Source organism: Idiotropiscis lumnitzeri, chromosome 15 (genome assembly GCF_059441095.1).
Source record: "Idiotropiscis lumnitzeri isolate Australia: NSW breed Sydney's pygmy pipehorse chromosome 15, RoL_Ilum_1.0, whole genome shotgun sequence".
Taxonomy (NCBI): Eukaryota; Metazoa; Chordata; class Actinopteri; order Syngnathiformes; family Syngnathidae; genus Idiotropiscis; species Idiotropiscis lumnitzeri.
In genome coordinates this window covers 8,890,343-8,916,370 of record NC_142405.1, presented here as the reverse complement: position 1 = coordinate 8,916,370, position 26,028 = coordinate 8,890,343, and the positions used below count along the sequence as shown (strand labels likewise).

At 39.1% G+C, this 26,028-nt stretch overlaps 1 protein-coding gene across 8 annotated transcripts in view; it reads right to left on the bottom strand.

The window, feature by feature from the left end:
- The window catches only part of caskin1 (CASK interacting protein 1), a 54,464-nt gene that overhangs the window by 22,656 nt on the left and 5,780 nt on the right, over positions 1-26,028 (bottom strand). For all 8 annotated transcript variants that reach the window (XM_088316021.1, XM_088316020.1, XM_088316022.1 and 5 more), the window contains exons 2-9: positions 9,121-9,172; positions 4,809-4,906; positions 4,573-4,718; positions 4,090-4,185; positions 3,836-3,966; positions 2,822-2,930; positions 1,044-1,152; positions 273-367 (exon numbers count right to left, since the gene is read on the bottom strand). In XM_088316021.1, coding sequence (XP_088172147.1) covers positions 273-367; positions 1,044-1,152; positions 2,822-2,930; positions 3,836-3,966; positions 4,090-4,185; positions 4,573-4,718; positions 4,809-4,906; positions 9,121-9,172 — 836 coding nt within the window. The remainder of the gene's footprint in view (positions 1-272; positions 368-1,043; positions 1,153-2,821; positions 2,931-3,835; positions 3,967-4,089; positions 4,186-4,572; positions 4,719-4,808; positions 4,907-9,120; positions 9,173-26,028) is intronic.

The window sequence follows — 26,028 nt, the reverse complement described above, 5'->3', positions numbered from 1 at the left end:
TCTCAAAGCCAGACTTCAACTCAATCTTTCTGTAATCTAGCAGATCCCATCTCTGTCGCTTTTTGTTTTTGTGCCAGCATTAAATATTTCATGGCAGGTAAACCTCAAAGTGGGTGTTTCATTACTACCGTAAGCCAGTGTAACTTGTGTCTTCATTTATTTATTTATTTTTTTATTTTTTTGGGTATTCAATGAGTCGCCAAGGGTCTTATTAGGCCTGTAGTCATTGACTAAGTAACGAACGTGCATGTGTTTGTAGGTATGCATTGTACCGTAATGACGTCTCCTGCTTTGATGTTGAGGCTAGTTAAGTCGTAATTGTTGCAGTAATCTTTCAAAGCCCGAACCTGGAGAGCAGCAGATGCATCTGTAACGAAAAAAAAAAATAATTATCATTCACGTAACTAACAAATAAAGAAGACATATTATTTATTCATTTTTATTTATTTATTTATTTATTTTTATAGTTCAGAAACACTTCCCAGCTGTCCTAATAACACGGATGTACTGCTGAGCCTACGATGAGTGGTTGAATTTCGTTACCATGGTGACCAGAGTTGGTTCTATAAGACTCAATGAGTCAAGCAAGTGGAAGAGGAGTTCAAAGTGTGGGGGGAAAAAAAGCAAATGGCCATTAAGACAATGGGATGCATTTTCACTTGTGATGTCAGCACTTCATTACCAAACCACTTAATTACACTCAGTCAATTAGTGTACTGCTCTGTCGATCACCAAGTACAAATACCTATTCTCGCAGCTCAACCGTGTCAACAGTTTGATAGAACAACTAAGTATGGTTTGTCCCAATTACGAATGCTTATTTGTACATTCAATAAAAACTAAAGTAGCATTATATAGTAGAAATATACATTATCTATTTTTATTATTCTAAATACATCTCTTGAGACCTCACCTCAGCAATTCACATTTTGGTGTATTTTATTTTTATTTCATTTTTTTTTTCCTATGGGACAACAAAATCAAAAGCAATAAACATCCTGAGAAGTTAAGACTTAATACAAAATCATCCATCCATCCTGTACCCCGTAGAAGTTGCTTGATCTCTCTGCTTGCTTGGGTTGCGGTGAACTGATACACAATGTCCAGCGCAGTCTGGCTGTAGGTGTTTCGCACCGTGGCATTGATACCACTCTGCACACAGAAAGACAAAAGAGGAGAATGAGAAAACAATTGGCAGTAATTGAAATTTGCAGCACATGATCTATTGTACCGCATCACTCGCAGTTCATTACATTTCCACGGGAGAAAAACTGTTATTTCAAAACCATGACGCATCCTGTCATAATTGAACTCAGCAGGTTTTTCGTTTTTAACTATGATGACTTAACAAGTCAAAGGCCAAAGAACAATACCACATACACACTTTAAATCACATGAATAAAGCCTCATGATAAATAATCAGAACATCACCCCTCCCAAGGGATTGTAAATGCAAAAGTTAGTCTCCATGCTCGTCTTTTCCGTAAACTGGCTGGCATTTTAATGTCACTTGCATAAAAACACCATTTGCATAATCTCTCTGCCTCTCTCTGTGAAGCGTGTGCTTTGCATCCCAGCGCTTTTACTGGGCCTCAGTTTTATCATGTCGGGGTGACGAGATTTTACAAACCCTTTCATGAGTAGGCCGTATGTCCCAAAGCGTCCTCGTTAACGCTGCTAGACCTTCATGGATGGAAATAAATGTGGCCGAGGGTCATCTCTTCACAGCTCCCAAAGCACAAGGAGCCATCAGTATGTGAAGGCAAAATGTCTTCTCGTTGGCCCTTTACCTCCTCAAATGAACAACATGCATCCGTAAAAGCAGCTTAAACTGTCTTAGCGATATGTTGAAATCTGTCTGGAAGCGGCTGAGGTAGAGCATCAGCTCCTTGTTTGAGTCACTTGGAATGCAAAATCTCTTTTTCTGCAATGATCCCAAATTCCCTCAGTTATTAAGAGACGGGGGGAGGACAAGATATTTGTTGCTCATTATCAAGAATGAGATAGCATAAATTTCTGGTCAGAAAATTAAGAACAATTTAATATTAGCAAGTTTTCTGCAAATTTCAAAATTTGATAGCACTGAAATGAGTGATGGGTTTGGTTCAGATCATATTGCAAAATAAAGTAACCAAAATACCATTTAATAGGATGCTGTGCAGTTCCACACAGTCACAAACTAAAGAATAAAAAAACTAAATAAATAAATAAATCCCCGGCATATTCACCAATTTACCGATTTTAATTTTAGATTTTTTTTTTGTTTTTTTTCTGGGTGGATCCGACTGCTTTGCTGAAAAATGGACTTAAGTATATTTTTGTGATATTTCCAAAACACACTAAGATGCAACAAACTACCACCAAAATTATTTCTAAATAGGAATTGGTGTCAAAGAAGTTTTTTTTAAATGAAATACCTCAACGGAAAGACAATCGTTGTATTTTGGAATATGTGGTTTATTTGGCAAATGCAAATAAAAAATAAAAATGTCACTAAATATTGTGGTATGGAGTAAAATGAACAAAAATTCTCAAACATCTGACTTGTCTTTTTCGGCAACAATAAATTTACAGCAAAAAAAAAAATCTAAAATGAACCCCAAAAGCTTATCTATGATATGAATTGATAAAGAAAAAAACAAAGGACATTTTCACAATAATTCTAACTACTTTTAGTTTGTTCTATAAACGAGATGTAGTTTTAATTAGTTTTTGTCCATAGCACCTAGCAAAAAAAAAGTCAATTAGACACCAGTGCCAATAATGCCGACCAGCACTCCAGCTCGGCCGTCAGTAAAGCGTTAGACAAATTCCCACTTACTTCCAGCAGGAGTCTCACAGCCTCGGTCTTGCCGCAAAGGGCCGCCTCATGCAGGGCAGTACCCGCTTTGGTCTGTCGGTTGATGTCAATTCCCGACTGGATCAACAGCCTGCCCACGGCAGAGCCAAGAGGAGTGGGAAGCGCAAGGGAAAAAAAACATGTGGATATGAGAATGAGAGAGGTTGACAAGAGCCTGAGAAGCATCACAGATGCAAACTGATGAAGCACACAGAGCCATCTTAGTGTGAATTGCACACATGGAAAGACCAAAATGCAAACATTTTGGAATTCTTGGCACCACTAAGCAGTTGTTTAGAAACGTCACTTCGGGAGCGTGGCAAGTAAACAGCACAACACAGAGAAAAAAAATGGCAATTATTCCAAATATTACTGAGATTCCAAGTGCAATAAAAAAATTGAAATAGCGCCGATTCATTCGCTGCGCTCTATTGTTGACGAGATGCTGCAGCTTCCCGTCATTATCCCGACAAACAAGGCAACATGCATATTTGATGGACACGCTGTAAAAGATCGCTCATATAATCTAAATATTCTCGTTTGATGCCTTTTACATGAGGCCTAATTGTTAGCGTTCCCAATTTAGCAGTCTTGTCAGTCAATCTGGAACGCCGGATGAGTTTTTTTTAATTTTATTCACTTCACTGTATTGCTTTATTCTGGATCCTTGTTGGGGATAACTTAAGTATTTTAAATCAGGATTGTTGTGATTGTGGCAAAATAATCCAAGGGCGAAAATGAAGCTGCATTGGGTACCCTCTATTTTAAACCACCGTGATATTGAACATAATGTTTAATGATTGCCTTTTTGATGGTGTCAGTCATATCTGAGCGATATAACATTTATAAAACCACCATGTAATCTCAGAAGTAAAGTAGTAGCAAAACGAAGTGGCTCACGAGAATAAATAGTTGAGCATCAGCACCAACGATATAGTCGTGTGTGTGTGTGCCTGTTTGTGTGTGCGTGCGCGAGTGTTTACATCTGTGCTGTACCTAATTATGTCAATGTGTCCATTCTTGGCAGCCAAATGAAGCGGAGATGTCCCATTGGGATCCGTGGTATCTCCTTTCTTGGGTTCCAGCAGCGCAGCGCACATGTTACTCGACAGCAATAATTGGACAACCTGCATAAGTGCATAAACGCATCCAGACACACGGGACAAAAATGCTTCAACGCTAATTTCATGATTATTTCTGATTATATGATGAGATTTCTAAGTAGCTTTTAAAAATGCAAAGTTTCATACCCCAACTCTGCCGAACTCACAGGCTAGGTCCAGCGGTGTTTTGCCAGCATTATCCACAATGCATGGGTTGGACTGGTGCTGCAGCAGCATTTCAGACTGGAAATAATCCATATTCACAATATGTGAACTCCATATTTCAATTCCTCTGGATGTAGCACAACACTTCACTCACATCTTTGCAAAAGATTTCCCATCGTAATGCAGCATGAATATTGAAGTAGAGCGTTCCCCCATTTATCACTGTTCATCATTTCCGCTCCTGCTCGAACACTTATTTTCATGTGTTAGTTTTTATGGGTTTTTAGTGTATGCTGGCACTCCGCTAATTACAAATATTGACCTTCCGACCTTTTCAGACAACACGTTAGTGTTGGTTCAATAAAATACCGCATGTGGCCCCCGGGCCGTAGTTTGCCCACACCCGCCTTAGAGCATCATGCATTAAGCACCACACATGCCATTACGTAGCTATCACTCACTCACCACGTCGTAATGTCCGTGCTGCGCTGACAGGTGGAGAGGAATCTGTCCTTCATCCGATTGGATATTAACAGACGAACCCGATTTGAGGAGCATCTTCATAGGCTCCGCCTTCCCCTGCCAGGCTGCGTAGTGCAGTGGCCGCATGCCTGTGCGCAGGGTTCGAAAAACACAAAGTAGTGTCAAGAAGAGTGAAAATTTGAAAATGTTTTTACTTATATGAAAATGTTCATTTTTACCTTTCTGGTCTCTGATGTCAACCGCTGCTTGTGACTCCAGCAACAGAGTAATAAGCTCCATATTCCCGTTGAGGGACGCATGATGCAGAGGGGAAAATCTACACGGGGACACGTACGTATACACAAACTCATCAGTGTCAAAAGTGTGAATTAAACTTGATTGATTCAGTTTTACCCCAACACCGCTGCACAAATATACCATAAAGCGTTTGTACGCTCAACGCAGGCACGCGGGACCGAAATGCTGCAAGGACAACGCTTAGCATGGCAAATACATTAGGAGCAAAGGATTAGGCTGAAACACATCAAGCAGAGGTAGAAAATAGAGCAGAGGTGAGGGGTGTTGTGTTGGCAAATGTAGAACATCAGGGAAAGAAAGGAGACTTTTCAAACACTGTGGGCGACCTTAAAATGTCAAAATCCAAAGACAAAATTACTACAAATGAAACCCAGTGTAAAGTTATGACAAGTTTAACTCGTAATCAAATGGATGGATGATCAACAAATATCTGCACTGTGTTTTACTCGTTCGTCCAAGAATGTTTTTTAATTTCCGGATTTAAGATTAACCGTGGTTACATTTATTTGAGCATTTTCTACACTTGGTTGGGAATATAAGTATTGAACAATTCTTAATGTTTTTGTCCTTACTGTCAATATCCCAAACAATGATAATGATTGTCAAAACACATCTTCAGATTTCATACGTCTCGCTTGTTTGTGAGTGGCTTTAATAATGTCGCCAGCAGGAGAAGTCATAAGAAATGTCGCCGTCAACATACAGGATGTTTTATAAGCTGCAATAGACCGAGTGCAATCTATAATCAACCTGCTGAACTCCACCAAACAGGTTGAAGACTACTAAATAGCAGTCTCAAGGATTAAATTCAAGAATAAAATTCATGTAACAAAAAAAAATTACGTGTGTGAATAAAAGTATTTTTTTCGGAAGGTGGTAAAAGTCACAATTCTGGAATGGAGTGACAGCAACACCAACAACAATTTTGCCAATCACTCCTCATGTAATATGTTGACGTCTCGATCACGATACAATGCTAATGCAATTTTTTTTTCAAAATACCTCTAACACATTCGAGAGATTCTGATCTCTTGGCATCTCATCACACACACAAAAAAAAAAAAAAAAAAATGAGCATGATGAGTCCACCGATAGCATGCCACTTCCACAGCTTGAGACCGAATCAAATATGGTTGACATGTAGCAAATTGTTCAGTTGGTGCTAATTGTGTTGTATGCGTGAATACTCTCCATTTGGCTGTGAAAATTCCAATGAATATCAAAGCAGAGCATCGGCATCCTTTGACCTTCCGGTCGCCCTTCAATCGAGCGCTGCAGGTGTAACGGCCCACTGAGCAGTGAGTAAAAAGCACGTGTCATAACCTAATCCCACCCTCACTTTCCCCTACAGGGTGAAGCGCGGATATATTACACAATGCTTTACGAGGCTGAACAACACACCGTTTGTGTGTGTGTGTGTGTGTGTGTTTGTTTGTACCTCCTTTTAGCATCACTGGTTGTATATATGGAGGAAGGGGAAGGGAGCTCTTCCCTTTGCCAAGTGGTAAAACGTCTCGTGCAATATTTATTCCCCTCTTCCTTTTTCTATATCCATCTTCCAGTTCGCTTGCCTGCCGTGAATCTTGGGCCTAAAGCTATTTCCCTCCACTGTTTCTCACTCTGTGATCACTCTACCTAGCAACCCTATTACTGTTAGTTTTTAAAATGGTGTCATAATATTCCAACATTCTTCCGCGACAGTCGTTTGATCTCAGGATTCACCTACTGTTCTTCTGTCATTCAAGTTTCAATATTTTGTAGGTTAGGAGGGGGGATTTCGCGGTTTTAGGTTATTTATCACTAATACAAAGGCTATAATTACGCTGTGTGCCCGTTTGCACAAAACAGAGTGCACCATGGGGAGGTTTCACGGTTAGTTGGGTGCTAGATAATTTAGACTTCTCTGTTAACCTTATATGCATGTTTTGGGAATGTAAAAGGAAGCCGGAGAAAATGTTGACCAATAGCGGTGGGACGATTCACTCACCAGATTCGATTCAAATCACAATACTAGTGTGGCGATTAGATTCCTATCACGGTTATTGATATTACTGCGATTTGCAATTCAATATCACGGTTATTGTTATTTTTCTCCATCGTAGTTTTCATCTATTTGTTTTGCACCGGCTGCGTGGCTCAGGCACTGCTATATTCAGTTGACGTCGTGTGACTCTGCTTAATTCTTGAGCCGGCTGACTCGCCACGACAAAAAAGAGCTCCACACTGCCATCTGCTGGAAGGAAGTGTCAGCTTTACCTTTGCTTTCTTGAAAAAATCGTGAAAATCGATTCTGAACTTTATCATCGATTTATTGACTCTTAGCATATAAAATATATTTTTTTTTGTACACCCTTACTGACGAATATTCCGCCATCCTGCTTTAACAAATTGAAACAAACAATTTGTCAATGTGTTGGATACAGCAACTCAAAAGTCCAATTTGATTTTTATTTTGCCTTTGTGTTTTTCCCGTCCTTCATATCACACTGTAATTCACTTAATTTGAAAGTTAAAAAAAAAATAAATGCACGGAATTTCATTATCATTTGAAATTTGCATTGGAAATGACTACTTCCGGTTTAAACTATGCTTTTGTTTTAAGTGCGCACTTCCAGTTTAGTGCAGTTTGTAAATATTATATATATAATATTATATATATATATATATATATATATATATAAATATTGTAAATATTGTGTGTTGAATGTGAAATATGTTTTCTAATTGTTTGCTCTCACAGTGATTAGGCCGGAAAGATTACACAGTAAAATGTTGCTCAAAAAAATAAACCACAAAGGGCATGCAACAACATGTTTAATACTCACTCTGAAGGTGCTACAAAAAAATCCCACGAAGAAACATACTTTTAGAGTAAAAAAGTGCCCATCGGTGCAAACATTTTCTGCCTTTTTCAGAGTCTGTCATGATTTATACATTTAATACAGTTGAAGCGTTCCCAGAGGTTACATCCTGGAGTTGTTTTCAAATTATAGCAAAAGCTGTAGGGCATCATTTTTTTTTTAAGGCATCTACAGTCACTCAATGTAATTTCCCAACATATCAGCCAATTCCCTAAAAAAAAACATTCCTCTCACACGAAAGTGGAAATTCTAAAATAGATTAAGGTCAGGCTTCAAGTTACATGGGAGCAAATGGAGCTCCCATAAACACGATAAATGTGTTGATTTGTAAGGGGTGGGGTATTTTATTCATTCATACTGAACAATCTATCGAAATAGATCATAACAAAAAAAAAATACACCAAGCAATTTAAATATTTGAGTTTTAGATATCTTTAAAGACCTTTTTAGCTTCTCACACCAGCTGTCTTCATTTCAGTTTGATTTATATCACCTGAGCTTCTACTCAAAACTCATTTTTATTCTTTTCTTTTTTTTTCTTCCCGCCTTATTCCCAGAAAAGGCCACAAAGGAAACCCAGAGTATCTTGTTCCTCACCATAGATTCTCCGAGTATGTAAAATTGCTGGTAGGATCAACAACATGCTCCCATGTTAATACATTCCAGTCATAAAAAATATGACAGTATTTATAGCAGTTGAGACTTATTGGAACTTCACTGTATCATGTTTTGGAATTACAAGCTATGCTATATTAAAAAAAATAAGTTACTTGAGAGCCAATATGATCTGTATTTATTTACATTTTAGCATTTTTTGGGGGTTAACATTTCTATGTGTACGATACTAAAATCAATTCACTGCAAACACAATAATTTTTTATAAACTTTGTGACACCAACGGCATAAACAGAAATAATGAAATCAACATTCCGTTGTTTGTTTTCAGAGCAGAGTCCGAAACCTTCGATTGTTAGTTCCTATAATTATGAATGGCGAAAATGAGGCTATTCTGACATCCTCACGTAGCGGCATCCTGCTCAACCTCTCAAATGGGAAAGATATGGACAGATGTATACAACCACTCAAATCGCATTAGTCCTTGCTTTCACCCACAAATAGGACATAAAAACGCTAGTTTGAACTTGAGCTGAGTGGGATTTGGGCTTATCCTCCAGCCTTTTCTACTACAGAGGCAAAACTAACTAGGACAATGAAGCTTTTATATGAATGGAACCAGAGGAAATACACGGAGGAGGCGGGGGGGAGAGGGAGGTGGTATCAGGATGACTCCTAACAAGCAAGAGTGGCACGGAGAGTAAAGGATGAGGGGGGGACGGCACACGGATGAAGCGAGGAAAATGATGCAACTCACCCGTCTGTATCCTGGAAGTTGACGTTCACTTTCTTTGCGGACCCAAGCAACTCTGGAAAAAAACAAACAAACGCAAAATGAGATAATGCACGTAAATTGTTGGTGGTTAGTCGGAACAAAGCCCGTTTTCTTTGAATCATCAGACTGTCATTTCCTCGGGTGTGAGCTGAGAATATCATGAAAGAAGATTCTTTACACTATTGAGGCAAACTCCAAGTCCATCCAAAAAAACTTTTAATAACAGAAACAGCATTAAGCATAAGAATTTTACATACTGCATCCAAAAGCAACAAAGCTGAAAAACACAACAACTTTGTCCTTGTTTTTTTTCCCCCTGGCACTGGAAATAATAAAAACTGACCTCTTTTTTAAAAATGCTCTTAGGTCAAATAAATTTGACCTCATTTATGAGATAATATTGTTGCATTATTACTCTTAATGAATTTGCATATTTGTTTTATCTTGTGGATTTTACACACACACACCCCCACACACACACCAATACACACACACTGGAGAGCGCAGGAAGCTGTACAGGCACTCTATTGTAGAGGAGACAGCTCCCAGCACCACTGGAAGAGGAACATGGATTTCCTAACTGGCTATTTCTGGATGCTTAATATAGAGATTCACCGACACACACACACACACACAGAGCAAAAGCACTTAAAACCAGTATCAATATCCACCGTGTGTTTGAATGCAGAGTATTAAATATTCATCTGCTGTACCGATAGTAAAGTGGCTTCAAAAAGATGAAAAAAAAAATTTTTTTTTTAAATTAACAAGTGTGATGAAGCCTGTTTGAAATGAGTGGTCAAGAAATGAGGTCCACCCTCGTTTGGTTGATAACACAAAAGTAGCTGATCACAAGAGGAAACATTTCCAATTGGTAATTAGGGGACAATAATACATTTATTAAAGTGGATTTGATATCCGATCACAATGCCTTGTCAATGGAAATAATACGGACCACCTCTTATCCGTATTACTGTGTTTTATTGCAGTCTGCCCCAGCTGGATGGGATACATTTAATCCAGCTAAAATACATCCATTACTCTGTGGACTCTAATGGGATCATGAATGCTACCAAAAACAGGTCATCGGGGAACTGTACAGTGGCATGCGTTGAATTTTTGTCACCAAAACGTTTTAATTGCTCGTACTGTATAAAAGTTGCTCGACTGGAGCGTTCGCCCAAACAGAATTGTCGGGAAGGTTTATTTGAATATGTGTCTGAAAGTGAGCTGTTGTGAATTTTGCCAGATTTTGTGTGTCAGCAATATTAAAAGAAATATAAGAACATACAGTTGAAATAATGTGTTAATTATATTAAAAAAATATATATATATATATACAAATTTTGAGGCGAAAAGACAAAAAAAAAATGCGGAAAAACATGAATGATCCTGCCTATGGGTGAGAAGACATCATTGGTAAATTCTTAATGACAAAGAATAAGGCAATGCTTTTTAAGACAGCACATTTTTTCTTCTTTTAGAGTTGTTGAATGGGCCCACACCCATTGCGATAATTGAACACATGCTCTTTTCTCTTTTCACACCGACAGCCTGTTACTTCGTCCATCCTCTCCAAGTTTCGGCTCTTGTCCTCGCTCTCGCCTTCTCCCTGGCAGTAAGAATGGAAAATAGCGCGCTGCACTCGGGAAAGCTGAGAGCAGACCTGTTGTGTTGGTCTGTCCTCGATTTCTCTCCTCTGACAAGGCCTTCATCTCTTCGCAACCTTTAGTTGGCACATTTTTCAGGTTTGCGGGGTTGAAAGTTGATCTGCTTTTTTTTCTCTCTCTCTTTGTCTGACTCAGTTGTTGCTGGCATCACAATAGCTGGATGGAAGCATTGTTGAAGATTCAATCAAGTAGCTACTGCTACTTGTATCTATTGTGACTTACTGTTTAAGTCACTATAGAACTGATTGCAATTCTTTTAATTGAATTAAAGATGGCACATTACATTAAAGGACAACTTTCAAAATAAAAGTACAATTATTTTACATATTACTTTGACTTCAGAGTCACTGTGAGGGCCAGTCAAATATTGTGAGTGGGCCAGATGTGGCCCCAGGACCATATTTTGCTTAGCCGGAAGTTCAACAAGAATGACAAAAAATACTATATGCATGAATTAAAAAATATGTTTGTTGTAGAATACATTTTTGGTATTCATAATACATATTTTTTTTAGTTATATTTGTGTTTAAAAATATAAAACGACATGACTTCAAAAAAAGCAGAACCTGCAATGTATAAGACAGAGTGGACAAAGCGTGTAATACACACGGAAAAGCTGTTTCACGTTCAGTTGTGAGACTGAAGTGTATTTCTCTCCTTGTATTTTGGCTACCGTGTGTCGTGTATTTGCTTTTCCATGCACTTCACCGCTTCTATGTCTGCCCTCATAAAAGGACCTGACTGCCCCGCATGACTCATGTCATCAAATAAGGGCAGAGGCTGCGTACGAGACATCATATAAGGACAGAGTCGGAGAGAGAGAGCGCTCAGCGAATTTCATCCAAGTTCCAAGTCTCATATACACACACACGACGATAAACTGCACAGATTCACGATTCACATCCAAACATAACAGCATAACACCTTTCGGTGATTGGCAAACAGGTTTTTCGCTTTTATGTCATTTTAAAAAAACAACTTCACGATTACAAATGTTCGGCTTTAGCTGGCAGATTCATTTCACGTGTTTATTATTGTGGTTGTAGTTTGAATAAAGTTGAATAAAATAATGACTTTTCATCATCCCCTGTGTCTTCTCATGAGCAAAACAAGATAATCAAAAGCTCTCAGTATCATGAAACGCATTTCATTTACATAACTTATATTTAATATAATAAATTATATATATATATATATATATATATATATATACATAATATTTTAACATATTTAATTGTGCATATATCTTGAAAAAATATTACACAGTGTGTAAGTGATGCACAAATATTGGTCACCTCTGAAACACCAGTTTTGGATATCCCAGTATTTACCCAAGTGTGACAAAAATGGTAAAAAATGGTTTTGAAAGATGAGATGTGCAACAACACAACTGAGACTCAGTGTCCCGCCACGTAGCAAAGTAGCGCGGCCAGCCAGATATGGAATAGAGTGGGGATTTGGAGATCAGTTTCCATCCCCAAGTTCAACCAAAACCAGGTCAAGCTACCAAGCAAGAGATAAATAATATTTACAGCACTTGACTATGTGGTTCAGATTCACAAGACATGTTTACAATTTATCAATATTCTTATGCCATTCTTAGCACCTGTATCATGTTAACACATTCATTGCCATTGACGTGTATAGACGTCAAAAAGTACATTCATTTTATCTGGGCCGGCAGTGAATGAGTACTGAGTACTATCCCAGCTGGAGCAAAGGTGAGCTACACCTTTTACTGGTCACCAATTAATCGTAATGGATGCTATACACTCAACATGCATAATTAATTTGCTCCGGAAAATACAAATTTCATGATGTTGCACCTGAACTCTATTCTCAGCGCCACATACTCACACAGACACGCACGCACACAACTGCAGAGTCCAGGATTGCATAGAAGGTGTTGCTAGGCAACAAGCATCCTCTCTATCATCCTACACATGCAAGTGTGCTTGCTCTCAAACTGCAAAAATTCACAATCAGGCACCCACACACACACACACACACACGCACGCACACACCCCGACAAACCACTGCAGCTGTGAACAGAGTGATGATAGTGTGAGAGCGTTGGCATTTTTATTCGCAAAAGATCAGGCTAAAACAATCTGTTTCCTCTAGAGAAACTGTTTTTGACCAAATGCAGCCATTTAGTTGACTCCTGAACCAGGGGCAGCCAATTAGTTCAGCCTTGCTGGTTAATTCTAACACTAGTCGTCTCTAGATTCTTTCCACCCATATGCACTAATTGCTGACATTAAACAGATCTGCAAAGAGGAGCTTGAACAGTGTCTGTGAAAATCAAAGCAAACCAGAGTGAGCAGCATTCATTTAAAAAAAAAAAATACAGGGCAATTATAATCATAAACACTAACACAAAAGGATTTTATCAGCATTCATGTTACAAATATGAGTGGAATGTATGTTTCCATTCCAGATTAATTTAGTCAGCAACTGTCGATTATTATTTTGGCCATAATTGACCGATTTAATCGGCCGGCCGATTTATTGGTCGGGCCCTACTGCTGAATACAACATCCTGATCTTGTGTGCACACATTGTCAAACCGTGCATCTTTACAGTTCAGAGTGTGCCAGTGGAAGTGAGAGTTGCAGTCAGCTGAATTCATGAACTATAAATACACACGTTGTAACCTCTTTAATGCTCGCCACACAGAACTACGTACTTTGCTCCACACTCTCTCGCATGAGTGTGAGCCTGACACATCTGCTTCTAAACCTCCAACAAGAGTGGAGGAGGGAACGTGTGTGACAAACATACTCCCACATGAAGCCAAATTTCTTGGTTTCTGATTGCATCACCTGAAAACTACGTTTTGACTTCCCTCCTCTTTCTCGCATCCTTTCCGCACTCCCTCTCGTCCACAAGAAACTATTTTCGGTGTTGCCTTGCTCAAGAGAGCCACACATAAAGTACTCGGAATGTCTCTGTATTTACTATCGCTATTCATGGATAGAGAAATGTAAAATTATTTCTGGAAATGTGAGCGCGAGTCGGTTTGGAAAAGTAGACGAGACAGGATGGCCGCTCTGATTAGTTTGGATAATGGATAACTGCATTTGCTCAGCTGCAGAGTAGACACACACGAATACACACACACACACACATACACACGCGCGCGCCCATAAATGTGACTTGAGAAACAGGTAAACAGGAAGTTGGCTGATTAAATTAGACAGCCGAGACGGGAGCGTCTGAAGGGGAAAGAGGGAGAAGGTGGGACAGGAAGAGCTCATGCAAAGTGATCAATGTAGACTAACTGTAACGGACAACGAAATTGTCGTTTAACAATTTGATGTATTTGGCACCAATATGCGGCTAATGCACTCGGCCCACTTGACATATGGATGTTATCATCATCAACATCATCCATTAGTGTCATTTGCCCTTTGGAGGTGCACTTTCAAAAAATCGGGAATCTATTTTCACGGAATTAAGCAACAAAATGCAATTCACGACTTCAGTGAGGAGAGAGAGCTGCTGCTTTTTATTTTGAATTACACTTTCTGTTGTCATTCTCAACATTCTAATTGTTTGCTAATATTATTTTTTTTTAATTTTAGAAATGCAACATAATGCGTTTTATTTATTTAATTTTATATTTATTTTTCATTTAATTATTTAATCTTTACTTAATTTAATTGATATATTTAATTATATTATTTTTTTACATTGCACTGAAGAGGGGAGCTCTCCAATCTCGTTGGACACGGAGAATAATGACAATAAACGGCATTCTGATTCTGATTCTGATTAAAGTTTCCGGCTTGGAGGCTGCATGGCCAAAAATAGGATTTTATAATTTTATACATATCTTTCATGGTAAACGTAAATTGTATGTGTATGTATCAGTGTTTTTGAAGATTTTTGGGTGTTAAATAAATAAATAAAAAAGATTGTCACTATTCGCAGGCTGGCCCTGTTTTTATTGTGGGGGTCGATTGTATTTTCATAATTCACATAACGCTTTAGTCACGTTCGGAGGAAAAAAAAAAATAAAAATTGCCACTGTATTGCATCTGCTTCTACAAAAACCATGCTAGCAATACTGCCAAAAAGCTGAAATGATTTATTATTTTTTTAATGTATTGATTATCATTGCCTGTAAAACCATAGAATGAGACTATTACCCTTGCAAGAGTTAGCAATGCACTAGCACTCTATAGTTACCTAGCAACAGCTTTCTCGCCCACTGTCAAGGTTATCTCCCTTGTGGCTAACATTTGTCACAGCAACATTACACACAAACACACACACACACACACACTCACACGTTTGACTGCCATGCACGTTGTTAAAAGCCAGCAAGCATTTGCTGGCTTGCTGCTTTTTAGTGCACATTTGTGTGCACTGTTTAATTCAGCTGTTGTGTCGTCAGTGGTGGTGTCAGTCTGAACGCGGTGTGGCGCATTAAGATGCACCGTACTTTCCGGACTACAGACCACAGCAGCTAAACGTAGTCCTAAAAACAAATCTGTACAAATATTGACCGCTTTGTATTATTTGTTGCTATTAATAATTAGTGTCCATGAAGGTGAAAGAAGAAAAAAAACAACAATTGGCATAGATTGGCCGAATTGCTGATGTGAATGAAGGCTTTAATCAGCTGATTTAATTGCTCTTCCGATTAAATGGACAGGCTCTAGCAATATGATTCATATTTTATTTATTTATTCATATTTCACAACACTTGTTTTTGTTTACGGTTGCAGTTGGGGCTGTACGATATCCTCTACTTAAACTAGTTAAACCGAAAGGAGGACTGCAAAATGGACCAATAACTAAGCAGTCAGGTGGAGTGATTTTTGAACAAAAGTCAGCTACAGTAATGTAGCAATGTCAAATAAACTTTTCCAAATGCCTTGTATTTAAAAGGTAATTGTAATGTAATTACACAAAGGAAAAAAACAGCCATTTCCTGTCTGACTGTCGTTATTTGACAAGGACAATACAAAACAGAGATTTAAAAAAAAGAAAAAAAAAAAAAGAAAACCTAAATACACATGAAACTCTCCTGCTTTCCGACTGTAAAGATCTCATTCGAGAATTGTGCGAAAGGTTCCGTTACATCCACTGACCGCATTTCTTCGATGTGTGCCGTGAGTATTTTAGGAGGTCTCCCTAACCATGCTATTTCTTACTCAAATTGTTGGAATTCCATTAACTTAATCGTGTCTGCGTGTGGGTTATTGCTGGATGAGATATTATGTGACACCCTACCTCATCTTTACTGTCTATGCAGTTTACTCTCATCCATAATGCCACCAGTGACATGCCCTTCAAAAGAAGAACAAGGGGTCAAATGGGGCTTTTGGGTGAGCCCTGAGAGAAGGCACTATTTCTGCAGCAAATAAGAGCGAGTACTAGTACGGAATACAATTAAAAAAATACTATTAGCAGCTAGGTGTCTAACCCAGTACCATGCAGTGCCATTTTGTTGTCTGTCGACTTGTGAAAAATATGACACAGAAGGGAAAGGATTTAGGGATATTGCTATTTATACTGCTTATTTATCCTAGAGTCTGGGGTATGGAACCTCTTAATACGAGCTGTTGGTGGTCTTAGTATCGCTGAAGAAGGAGCTGAGCCCAAAGGTGACCAAAAGAACGATAACCCGGATACATGTGACCGATGGATGGCCATTGGAAGAATTCGCTGGAGAGAGAGAAGTCTGGGCTTCCCTGCTAAAGCTGCTGCCCCTGTGGCTGGATGGATTTAAGATGCGTCAGATGGCGTTCCCACATGGTTTAAGTCTGTAACTTTCATTGAAAGTGGAATTGCACTAAGCAGCGGCCATGTAAACAAGAGGCTGACGTCACATCATCCGACCGAGTCTACTGTTGATCTAAGTGTAACATATTTGCTTTTAGAAATGCTGCACGATATTGCCTTCACAGTCAGACAGAAGCCGATATTCCAATTTGGGCTTCAGGCTTTGGGTAGCAAGATGACCTTCCAGCATATTTACTGTTTTGTAAGTATATCCAAACATGCCCAACAAAATCCAGTGGTGTTGAGTACAGCTAAGCTGATGTGTATTGCCTTGAGAGGATCTCATTATAGTCAGATTAAGCTCCGTGGTGCAGTGCAGACGGTGCCAATGTCAAGACTAAACATAGTGAGATGAAAGTCCTGAAATCTCCTGAAAACATCCATCATTAAAGGGAAAATAAAGATGTGAGAGGTTGCATTATGAAAAATTGTGAAACAAACACAAGATTGTATTTGCTGATGTTTCACCCGACTCTGATGTTTCACTTGCCGGACTTGTATGCAAACATTACAGGTGAAAAGGAGTTCATACGTCTCCATTTTGGTTGTTCAGTAAAAGAGGTCAAGAAGTCAAATCAACGATAATAACAAAAGAATAAAAATAAAAAAGTAAAATAAATGTATAAAATATAAAGTAAATAAAAATAAGATGTAAAACAAATGTATAAGATATAAAATAAATAAAAAATTTATATAAAATAAATAAAAATAAAATGTAAAATAAAGGTATAAAATATAAAATAAATAAAAATAAAATGTAAAACAAATGTATAATATATAAAATAAAAAGTAAATATAAAATAAAATGTAAAATAAATGTGTCAAATATAAAATAAATAAAAATAAAATATAAAATAAATGTTTAAAATAAAATGTTACTATATGCACAATGCCCTTTTCAGATGTCCAATCTTATATGATGAACTGGTTATTTCTGTCATCTAGGTAATTGCAGTTTGCTTCGAAATTTGTCAGCCATGATTAGAACCCATATTCAATGTCCTTTCAATGGAAATTTGCTTGGAACTAAAAAGAGTTTTCAAGGTTGTCTAACGATGGCATATAGGAAGGAGGGAACACTTGAAAACGTCAAAACAAAACTGGGAAGAGGGAACAATTGAAAATAGTAAGGGACAACAAAACATGGGCTGCGATCAGTCGAGCGGAAGAAAGAAAGGAAAGTGACAAAATCATCATAACACTGTCAGCGATGGCGGCCAGGAATAAGTCAGCTCTGGATTAGAATCACACGCAACGCCGCAGGACACCATAACAAACAAGAACCTCTCATCCTTTCCTCAGCCATCTCTTTCTCTCAGAGTGGCTTTGCTGTCGTGGAATATCGCACATTTACAGGTACACCGCGACATGGGGAAATGAGGAAAGACACAGCTCACGTGAGATTAAAATGTTTACAATCAAAACAACATAGGTTGTAAAGCTTTGAGTGTTGCTAAAGCAGCACATTATGGATAAGAGGGGCACAGACCTGTCCGAGATATCATAAAACCCCGAGGGGGGCAGATCCCGTGCCAACAGAGTCAAGCGTCTTGATTCCCATGCAAGGTTTTTTGGAGCGTCTGATCTCGAACTGGACCACACCTAATAGTTTCAAAACAAAACCGACTTTCTGTGCAGTCTAAGTCCCAAGATGGTGTTTTGAGTTTACACAACACTGTGCACTGAAACTGGAACATCTGGGAAAGTCCATCAGTCCTTGTATGCCCTTTGACACACACTTCTAATCCTGTAAAATCCTCCTTGGGAGTTCACCGGGCTTTTCTGCACTTCTATGGTTTGTTTAGCGGGTGCTTGAAGCAGACGACACAGGCAGTCGGTTGCATCAGCATGATTGGTCATTTTAAACGAAAAGTTTTATTGTAATTGCCAGGTATTACTTAAAAAAAATCCAAATGTTTTGCGACTATAGACTACATCACACTTATTCCTGTGTACTTACTTTTCATGTAATACCAGCATTTATTCGGGTGTATTGAAATTTACAAGGTTAACCAATCAATATTTTTAGACAGGACAATTTTGTCCGGTGCGACTTTTCTTTTTTTTTTTTTTACACTCACACCGGTCTTCCTGTTATTGTTTGCTGTACAGCAGATCAGCCTCAGAGTTCTGTGTTCAAATCAAATGGAGCACGCTTGTGCAGATTTACGTTATACGACATCCGGACACTTGGCTGGACAGCCGCGTTTCTACCAAATAGTACAGTTGAGCTTGAGTAAGATCCCCACGGATCAGTCTGGATCAGCGTATCAGCCAAATACCGTACGAGAAGTTGTACGACATGGCATACCAGCAAAAGCGATTGCAATTGGCCAATTTAGTCAAATAGAGAAAATGAAAGCATCAGCAAAGAGTGTCGCAAGTGCACGGCACTCTGCACGACATTGACCTTGAACTGTCTGTAGGGCTTTTGTCGTCCTGATGACTCCAATCAGATTCTGAGAAGCTCCAGAAGGCCTCTTGATGCCTGGGACTGTCAGTAATGTTTTTTATCTCCAGTGACCCACACTGTCCCAGGGCATGACTCATCGTGATTATCCCCAGCTCACAGAACCACCAAGCACCTTCCACCACGGGGTTTATCCGTTTCAAGCTCTATCCGTCTCGACATCTTTCCTGCTTTTTATTGCGATCTCTCCTCTTTTCAAGGCACTCTTCTTTCTGGCACAACTCCTTTCTTCCATCTCCGTGCTTCTTTACTTTGCCTTTCTTTCCCATCCTCACTCTCGTTTCTGCTTTTTCCATCATCCTCTTATTTCATCCCTGCCGGCCAGTAAACTCCCATTTATTTTCTTCTCTTCTAGTGGCTCTCTTCACCCTCTTTGTCCTTTTCTTCACACGCACACAAATAAAGTGAGAGCTCACGCAGCACTTATCAGCTGTACCTTCCCATCTGTGAAAACACTAATTCCTCATGACATTTTGTTCTAGAGGCTAGTTTGCGGTGCTATTGTTATGATGGACAATTAACTTTGTTGATATGCTTATCAGCAGAGACATATTGTGTCTGTTCAGTGACAAACGTGTCACAGTTCCGTTTTTTTTAAGGAGCAATTGAAACATGTTCTACAACAGTGATCCGCGGGCCACTTTGGACCAGGCCACGGATGATGAAAGACAAAAAAAATATATATATATAAAAAGATGGTGACCACTGTTATATGGCAACATATCTCATTTAAAAAGAAAAAGTAAAGACAAACAACTGGTAATTATAATGATTTAGAAGGTCACGTGTGAGCTTTAGTTTTAGTTTTTTTTTTTAAATCAGACTCGTCCAGAGTGTTTGTGTCTGGAAAAGTAAATATAAATATGCTACCAATGTTAAAACCGTTTGATCATTATTTTCTAATTAGTATTTAGTTCATAATTATTTTTATTCATATATTATTATTAAATTGTAAAATATTACAATGCCTGGGAAGACTTTAAACAAAGTCATCATACTGTTAAAAAAAAAATTGTGTGACTCAGACTCGGGGAGCTAGGCGTAGTAAAGAAAGTTTTTAGCAGTGAGGTAAATAGGAAAAAAAAAAAAAAAAGAACAACTTTGAGACACATGCTGCACAAAAGCACATTCAAGTCCACGTGATAATGACATCAACGCTCCCTGAAGTGCCGGAGAGTTGCATCCAGCAGAGGGACGCTCACATCTGACTCCAGATATAGCTCATGAACCAGCCTGCCTGCATAGCGCATGAGTGAACATGTGAGGCTCGTTCAAAAATAAATAAGACGGTTGTGTACATCTGGTGAGTTTGTGGTGAAATTATCAAGCAAATAAATTGTACACGTTTTTTTACATATTATTGAATATATGGTCATCACTATTACTATTGTTTACTTTTGGTGCCTGGGAATGAACAAAAATAGGAAAGATACAATATTGTGAAACCAAAATAGATTGCTTCAGCGTTTGCAAGAAAGTCTTGCAGTGTAGGATGTTAAAAATTCAAATGTTAAAGAGCGATTAAGCACAGGAGAGAGAGACAGAATTTGAGAAGGCTTTGATGCACATGATGGTGCCCCAATCTCAAATTGTAAATGTCAGGTGTGTCCGTGTGTGTTTTTGTGCATGTGCATGGGTGTGTTCGCCGAGGTCTTAATGCGGATTTATTCCGTTTGTCTTATGACAAACACAAGGCTATTTCTGTCCAATTGCCCAGAATGAAGACAAAGTGGATGCAGCCCCGCATACTGAACTGGATCCCCTGTATTAGCTCTGACATTTAAGAGGCATTAAATATTGAGTAAATGTGGTTTAATTGAGTTGGATATGTTTTAATCAGGGCGGCACGGCGGACGAATGGTTAGCACGATGGCCTCACAGTGCAGAGGTAGTCGGTTTGATTCCAGCTCCGGCCTTCCCATCCATCCATCCATTAATCGTACCGCTTCTCCTCACAAGGGTCGCGGGGGTGCTGGAGCCTATCCCAGCTGTCTTCGGTCAGTAGGCGGGGGACACCCTGTGAACTGTTTGCCAGCCAATCGCAGGGCACAGAGAACATGGGAAGTACACTGGAAGGTCGGAGCCGGAATCGAACGCACAACCTCTGCACTGTGAGGCCATCGTGATAACCAGTTGGCCACCGTGCCCCCCCCCCCACGCCGGCCGGTCTTCCCAATATTAATCAATTTACAAACACCATAAAGTAAGTAGCATACAAACAGGATTGGATATCCTGAAACTTGACGAATATAATTAACCACCTCACTGTATTCTCAAGTTAAACTCTAATCGTGGAATTATAATTGTGCTGAAACACATTCTCATCACAATTTGAGGCATTGTTAAGGAAGTGGGCTTTCACTGAGCTTAAGTTGATTTAAAATAACTCAATGAAGTCCTTGAAGCCAAGCACCCGACTTTCTTTTGCTCACTCTGGCTTGTCAACCTGCTAAATGCTCCTTTGTGTGTCGCTTATTCACACGCCCGAAGCAGTGGAAAAGCTTTGGGTTGTTCCTCTGAAGAAGTGCGTGTGTGGTTGAGTTACATTGAGAACAACGGGCTGATTGTACTTAGATCTGCAGCGACTGATAGTAATTCAGCTCTGCAATGAAACTTTTTTTTTTTTTATAGGTTTATCTGTGTAAGAGATTATATTCATTATTTTAAACCAGCCAATGTTTTGTTTGTTTATAACACTGGCGTGTATCTCAATGTTAAATTAAAATATGAGGCATGTAATATACTTTAATTTGTCCCCCCAGCAGATTTGCAACTAGAAATAAGTGATGACTTATTCCTCAAAACAACAGCCTTATAATGAGTTCAAGTCATGCTGACACTTCAAACTATGCACTGTTAACAAATTGAAAAAGTCAAATGATTTTAGACCATTTTAAAGAGGGGTCTATTTTTTTTTTTTTAAACCTTAAAAATGGTGTAGCGGAAACCTACGCAGGCACAGGGTGAACATGCAAACTCCACACAGGAAGGCCGGAATCGAACCCACAACCTCTGCACTGTGAGGCCATCGTGCTAACCAATTGCCCATTGTGCCGACCAACTCTGTACATGTATTGTAAAATAAAAATAAAAACATAGACGCTTGATAATTCACGAGGTTCCTTGATTGCACCCTAATTCACATTCATGACATAATATTTGAATGATTATGAGTCAAACCAGAGGGGGCGAAAGATGTGAGCTCACAAAGGCAGAGGATGGGAGCGACGTAGAAAGAGATCAGGGAGGGAGGATAAAAAGGACGGTTGATGGATATAGAGATGAAAAGGATAGCAGGAAGTCAGAAAGGTTGGGGCTGTGCGTTGATGGAATGAGATGTGGAGAAATATAAGAGGAGATGCTTAAGAGAGAGAGACAGACAGAGACAGTACTAAAATAAAAAAGAAGAATATTTGAAGGTATTCTATGACACTAAATCCAGTGGACCGGTAGATCTGATGCGCTAATCCGTGTTGTCAGATTACCGTGTAATCCTATACTGAAACACACACATCAGAAGGCCAAAGTATGCGGCTATATCCCACGGTGCTGAGTTGGGAAAGAAAGGGCTTCACTTTAGCCGGATGCCTAAAATGAACAACGCACTGATTTGCCGACCTAATTCAAAATCACGGTCCAGTTTAAAAACCAACTTTGCGACAGTCGGCTTTAGATAGAATGCCAGTTTACATGGAAGTGAACCAACACACTATCATCACTGCATTTGCTTCTTTCCGATTAGGCGATGTAGCAACATCTGGGGATTTAGCCCAATTAGTCACAAACGTGGCTCGATATGTGTGTGGTTAGCAAGGAGCTCATTTGCAGGACAACTCAAAGCATGAAAGAGACACCTGGGAATTGTTTTCATTTTTGGCAATATGCCATAAAATTTCCTATAAAATGGGCCATATGTATATAACTTAGCAGCTAGACTAGACAAAGTTGAAGAGTCAAAGAACCATTTTGACGTGGCTGCTGGAGCATTCTCATCAAAACCAAAAAGCACATCTTCAGTGTTAGTGCAGATTAGCGTTAGTTAACACTGTTATATAAGAGCAGCGTGGGCAAACTATGGCCCGGGGACCACATCCGGCCCGCCGAACTTGAAAAAAAATAAAATGAATAAACCTTGTAAATGTTTTATTTTCTAAATACTGTGGTGTGTCAAAGACAGATATTTCGTTGTAATGCCTTTGTTCACTTTGATTTATTTATTTATTTCTCCGAAGAGGTGAGGTTACCAAAACACTGCATCTGCTCCTGGACCCCCATTGTGGCCCACCAATCAAAAGGTTTGCCCACCCCTGCATTAGAAACACCTGGTCCGCTCTCTCTCTCTCTCTCTCTCTCTCTCTGCAACCGAGTAAATCAACACCCTTGCATGCTATAAGAGAAGCTACGACGAATGCACTGAGCACGAAAGATAGCAGTAAATAAAGAAAGGTAAGATCGGAAAAATGTTTCCATTTGGCATCAACTCATAACGCAGCATGCACAAGCAATCAGAGCCAAAAAAAACACATGTTCTACATGTGTTGCACAGCTGTACACAACTAGCGCATCAGCCAGAACATAAACAATTATGCTCATTGGCTCGGGGAAGCCTGTGCTTCAGCGCCATTGGCTAACTGGCTTCAAACAACGGGACTAGCCCCAAGTAACACACACCTACTGGAGTGATCAAAGGATGCGTTAACTCAATGCGGCTGTTGGTACCACATATGCAATTTACTGTACACATTTGCGACATGCGAATGCGTGGTTATCTTGCTAAATGTCAGCTTGAAGGACCAACCATGAAATCCGCCAAGAAAAGAATATTTACACAGTCGTGCGGGCATGCACGCAGACGGCGTGTCTAGTAAGTCGCATGCACAAAGCAAAGCAAATCAGTCAGAAAAACAACATTCTCTATTTTAGGACTCAAGACAAGCGGAGATGTTACAACCCTGGTCGAGTTCTTCTGGATAACGGAAGTGTGCAGGGAGCAAATCAATCCCAGACCGGATGATTCTTTTGGAAGGTAGAGAGAAACCTAAGGAGGGATCTAAAGAATAAAAACTGATTCTTCCTTTGTAGCCTTATTTTTGTTTTATTTAATATTTTTTGTAATCATGGATGCGAATATGTCAAAAACGACAAAGACTGTAACTAGGTATCACTATTAACTCGCACAAATACGTCATATTCCTTACACAATTTTCAGCAAATCAAATAAACCACCTTTGGCGGGAGGGACTAATGCACAGGTGTCAAACTCAAGGCCCGGGGGCCAGATTTGGCCCGCAACCTCATTTTATGTGGCCCGCAAAGGGCAACTCATGTGCATCATCTTCCTGTTTTTAGCACATTTTCTTCACTTTTAACAAGTTTGAGGTATGAGATATAGCCATTCATTTGTAACAAATCCGCCCCTTTTTAAATAAATTGAAAAAATTTGTTACTGTGCCAAACTTTATAATTAATAAATATGTTTCAATTTCATTATGTCATCATCAATGATATCAATTAAAAAATATAATGCAAACTAAAAATAATAATTCAGTGTTGCATATGGCCATATGGTTTGGTGTAAAGTGCATGTTTGGTGTAAAATTACATCATTGGCCTATGAGAGAAAACTAAAATTGCAAAAACATGTCTCCGGGTTAGGTGCTCGCACACCAAAATCGAGAGCTCCCGCTCACCTTTGATTGCTCTGTCCTTGAGTGTGCTTTAGCGATTTACAAAATGTAGTTTTGCTAATTTTTACTTCTTGCGATCAGTCACGTGTTAGTACGAGAACAGTGCTGTCCAAGCACACAGGTTTCAGTTTAGAAAAGACAGAATAGCGAAGCCACGGGCAACACTCACTGTCATTTTCTATCCATTTCTCTTCTTAAGGAAGATAAAGTCTTCCCATGCAATATTGCCAAGCTCTCCCAGCTGTTTTGAGGATTAAATTCAAATGGTCTGATACTCTCGCAAGTTCACTGCTCGTCTTAAACCAGTCTACACACATTTAAGAAGGGCATCAGCTTCCTGGAAAATGAGTCTGACCCACATATCTTTATCAAAATCAGCATATGAGACATCCCCACAACCACAGACAAGTTAGGATGAATTATTTATGACTTAGGTGAAGACGGGGACATGTATCACCTGTTTTAAGTATTGCACTAAATACTGCAATTATTTGTCGTTTATGATCAATGGAGTAACTAAGCAAAGAGGACACAGAATAATTGTGAAAGTGCATGGAACAAAAATACAATAAACACGCAGAGATAGTGTTTAGGTCTAGTACAGTACGTTTATGACAGTGATTTACTGCAGTTTTTTTAAATTACATAAAACTAGTGATAGACCAATATGTTTTTTTTTAGGGCCGATACCGATACCGATACAGATTATTGGTAGTCATGGAGGCCGATGACCAAAGGAGATCTTGAGCTGAGATTCAAACAATGGACACTTGTCGTCGACCACAAAATATTTGGGACTAAATTAGAACACCATACAGTCAAGACATCGGCATTAAGACATCTACTGAACGGCACCTCTTTTCAGTTAGGACCCTTGCTCTAGAACAGGGGTGGGCAAACTTTTTGATTGGCGGGCCACAATGGGTTCTAATATATGACAGAGGGGCCTGACCAGGAGCAGATGGATGGAGTGTTTTGGTAACCTCACCTCATCGGAGAAAAAAAAAAATACATTTAATTTTAAATGAAAGTGAACAAAAGCATTACAAGAATATATATGTCTTTGAAAAACCACAGTATTTAGAAAATAAAACATTAACAATGTTTATTCAATTTTTTTTTTTTAAGTTAAACGGGCCGGATTAAAACGTTTAACGGGCCGCATGTAGCCCCCGGGCCGTAGTTTGTCCATGGCTGCTCTAGAATGTACACCTAACCCTTGTATTGCAATTGTCACACTTCTCCAAGGTAGTAGAAGTTGGCAGCC